At 43.1% G+C, this 4002-nt stretch overlaps 1 protein-coding gene across 1 annotated transcript in view; it reads left to right on the top strand.

The window, feature by feature from the left end:
• The first annotated feature begins 1135 nt into the window (after positions 1-1135).
• The window catches only part of LOC128893076 (multiple epidermal growth factor-like domains protein 11), a 10388-nt gene continuing 7521 nt past the window's right edge, over positions 1136-4002 (top strand). The window contains exons 1-3 of the mRNA XM_054153844.1: positions 1136-1365; positions 2428-2506; positions 3380-3834. Coding sequence (XP_054009819.1) covers positions 1184-1365; positions 2428-2506; positions 3380-3834 — 716 coding nt within the window. The 5' untranslated portion in view covers positions 1136-1183. The remainder of the gene's footprint in view (positions 1366-2427; positions 2507-3379; positions 3835-4002) is intronic.

The following is a 4002-nucleotide window of genomic DNA, read 5'->3' as shown; positions in this document are numbered from 1 at the left end:
TGGATGCATCTACTTCTAATAGAACTTTTTCCAATAATTCATACGACCGATTACTCGAGACATTAACATGAGATTGACTTGGTAATCTCCCATTAAGGAAAACAAGGATCTATCGAGAATCGCGTGCAGTTCATTAGAATGAGTTATACTAGCACAGGCTGCGATTAAGGATCGTCCAAGTACGGTAATAGCTGAAACTCGAGAAACAAGTTAAGAGGCCGTAAAGATATTTTTAACTAGAGTCTCCCATAATTAATCTGCACAGGGTGTCCCGAAAATGGTGGAGTTCCTTGAAAGGGGTGGTGATTTGGAACAACTTTTTCGTTAAGGAGATATCAACAGAAAACCCCGACCAATCGGAGCCTAGCCGCCAACGACATACTCGCGCTCCGATTGGTCGGGGTTTTTTGTTAATATCTCCTTAACGAAGCCTCGGACAACATCTTCGTTCAGGAAAAAGTTGTTCCAAATCACCAACCCTTTCAAGGAACTCCAACAATTTTTCGACACTCTGTATATATACATACAACATACATACAAACGTGCGTGCGTACATACGTGCTCAAGCATTAGGTTGTCCCGAATGTTTCTTTCGCGAGTTGCGCTCAATTATTTGATGTGCTCGTGTTTATATAAATAGACAATCTAATTTCATAGATATTCATGTTGTAACAGTAACGGAGCAAAATGAATCGTGCACAATTCAGTAATGTAACATAAAACATAAACTATTGTGCATGTATCACTTATTAATAAAGCGAAAGAAACTTTTCGGACAACCTAATATATATACGTTACCTCGACCTTACGACACGAGTAAATCGTTCGAACAACTGACGAGGACTTTCCAATTCGACCAACACATTTCTTTTTATCTGAAATGCCCCGTACATGGTATTTCCTTCCGTTCGTGGATTCCGGGAAGCCAGATCGCGGAAAATGAGCGCAAGGCGCGTTAGGGAAGCAGCAGTGACGTTGTACGTATCGACTTCTATGAACTCGGTCAATTTCGACACAAGCCGACGGGGCTGCTCCATAAACATTTCTGCGAACGCAACTACGCAGCCGAATCGCGAAGATGCTAACTGGGTGACCCCGGCTCGTCGGTGTTATCGGTACAGATGTCATCGCGCGCGCCACGAAAATAAGAAACCAGTCGTTCGTTTGCACTGGCACGTTCAACATGCGCGGATCGCTGATAATAGCCCTCGCGGTCGTTTTACCGCTGTTGGCCGCCGACACTTTCGCGATCGAAGGCGTCAAAGGCGGGCACCGTCACCAGCAAGGTGTCAAAGGTGGTCGACCGAATCAGAACCTCGCTGTCAACAGCACCGTACAATCTGGACTCTGCTACAAGACCATTCCGTGAGTAAAGCCACGTTCCCACGTGTCCAGCCGCGGCTGAATGTAAATATTTAGACAGCGTTCCCTCTGGATGCTTCGCGACACTATCGGGAAAGATGGAGACAGAGTTTATCACAGTTTTCCTTTTTTACTTGTAAAGTTTCACCACCGAAAAATCTTGGGAAAAGATCTTGGTAGGTGGTACTTGAAATTCGTGTTTGTCAAACTAAAGTAGTTCGATGGAAATATACAATCAGTACTATCTATGTCTGTTGAAGAAATTGATTTAACGCGTTTACGGCGGCGCTGCTATTTGCGATTCTGATAGATACACGAGCGTGAACCATCGGTGGTACACGCCGGCGTGAACGTGTTAAATAAAATGATAGGTCCGATGTTCCCAATGAAATTTCTCGTTACAAACTTACGCGTATAAAGTTTATTCGTATGCATATTTATATCGAAGCATTTATTTGGAAACATCAAATCTATTTACATAAATTTCTTCGATAGAAAGAAGGGGTACTTATGGGACTAGTTATATTTAATTTATCACTCGTATTAGGACACCGCTAGGTGCCTGGAATATTCAGCCGGTCTCAAGAGTACGAAGGGTTAACTTTCTTCGAGCTTTATTATTTATTTATTTATTTATTTATTTATTTATTTATTTCAATATATACGGGCATAGCCCATTATGAAATTAATACGGTGTAGCAATTGTGAAAAGTAGCCATCGATATCCGTAGACTGCCTTTCAAAATCTTAATCGCGTTTTGACGCGTGCAGATAAATCTCGAACGCAGAACTTCATTCAATCGATTCTACGCAATCTACAAAGATATTCTGGCGTAGTATCCTCCTGAAATCAAGACGAGTGCCCATCGTTCAGCGGCAACTCGCTCACGGCGCGAATGAGACTACTCGCGAAACGGTTGGTAACCCTAATTGCGATAGAGCGAAACGCAGCATCCGAGGAACGAGGATCGTGTCGCGATGCATGACCTTTGCGCCTGCGGTTATCGCGGCAACGTGAGCTCACGAGTTCACCCTTGTTTTCACGCTATGTACGCGCTGTTTCAGTTACGCAGATGCGCTGGCTCTGAACTCCACGGGGCAATTCCCTCGCAATACTCTTCCATCGACGAACGGGGACGAAGAGGTAATTACGTATAATTGAATCATTCGTCGAAGTAGAGATACGAGCGTTCGAATCTAATGCTTCTTTCGGCAAGGGAACCTTCGAGCCTGTATCACGTGCAGTTATTCGTTGATTACACGTAAACGAATGATATTATCTGCCGATGTCCATCTGGTGTCAAGATTTAAACTTGTTGGTGACTTACGCTCGAAGAATGTTGTTTTTCAAGGAACGTACACTCCCGTTCAGAATGTGGACACTCTCTTAATAGAAATAAATATCTAATCAAAGTTGCGAATCTATTAATATCAATTGTATCATTTATGTTGCATTAGCGAATATACTTTATTAATAGTTTGTTTTTTATATCACATTAATAATAATGAAAATCTATGGAGATAACTAGACGATGTTAAAATTTCTTTTACCAAACTTGGATATTATTTATTTCTTCACCGTATCCGAAGTAACGTTATCTCGTTTATTTTGTAATACTTCGTCATAAATGTTTTTAGTAAATGTTTTCCACTGTAAAATTGAATAAGGCACTCGAAACATTTAATATTATTAAATGTTGGTAAATAGTCATCCAATAGAGAATTTAGAAACAAAAGTTGTATAGTAATAATTTACCGTATATTAATTATACATGTTAATTATTCATATTAATTACTCATCGAAGGTAGCAAGTGTCCGCATATTGATGAACGAGGATGTATACCTAATTAATTCCAGACAGGCATTAGCAGATAATATGAAACGCTTACTTGCAACCAATGAATATTCCTATATTCGTACAAAATTTCGGCCAGACGAAGATGTAGCAGGCTCGAAGATTTAATCCTCGGTAATACCAAGTTTCTAAACGATCGAAATTGACCGAACGATGCTCAGACAAACGGATGGATCACGATTCTGGACTGCTGCGACGGGTACGAGCGCAACGCAACCTCCGGAGGCTGCGATCCGCAATGCAAGCAGGGATGCTACGGTGGCAAGTGCATGGCGCCGAACGTCTGCGCCTGTCCGCCAGGCTGGTTCCCTCAGGAGGGCGTCTGCATGCCTTACTGCGAGCAAACCTGCCAGAAGGACGCGTACTGCTTCTCGCCGAACGTGTGCGCCTGCAAGTTACGCTACGAAGAGGTGAACGGCGAGTGCAGGCCCATTTGTCCCGGGGGATGCAACAACGGTGACTGCGTCGCGCCTCAGGTGTGCAGGTGCAAACCTGGCTACGCGCTTCAAACCTCCACGGAGACATCGTCCCTCGAGTCCAAGAAGTGCGTGCCCATTTGCCAGGGCTGTCGCGACGGGGAGTGCACCGCGCCAGGGGTGTGCACGTGTCGCGAGGGGTGAGTAGAATTTAAGACGAAACCAAGATCTAAATATCCCCTTCAAAGACCTAGACCTCGCTAAAGTTGAACATTTACAATGGCTAAGACAATATCTTGTTAACCCATCGATGATTGGTCGCGAGTTAACTGTTTGAGGCACACGATTATAAAAGAAAAATAAAATTT

This window comes from Hylaeus anthracinus, unplaced genomic scaffold (assembly GCF_026225885.1).
Source record: "Hylaeus anthracinus isolate JK02 unplaced genomic scaffold, UHH_iyHylAnth1.0_haploid 0, whole genome shotgun sequence".
Lineage (NCBI taxonomy): Eukaryota > Metazoa > Arthropoda > Insecta > Hymenoptera > Colletidae > Hylaeus > Hylaeus anthracinus.
This window is presented reverse-complemented; position numbering and strand designations above follow the sequence as displayed.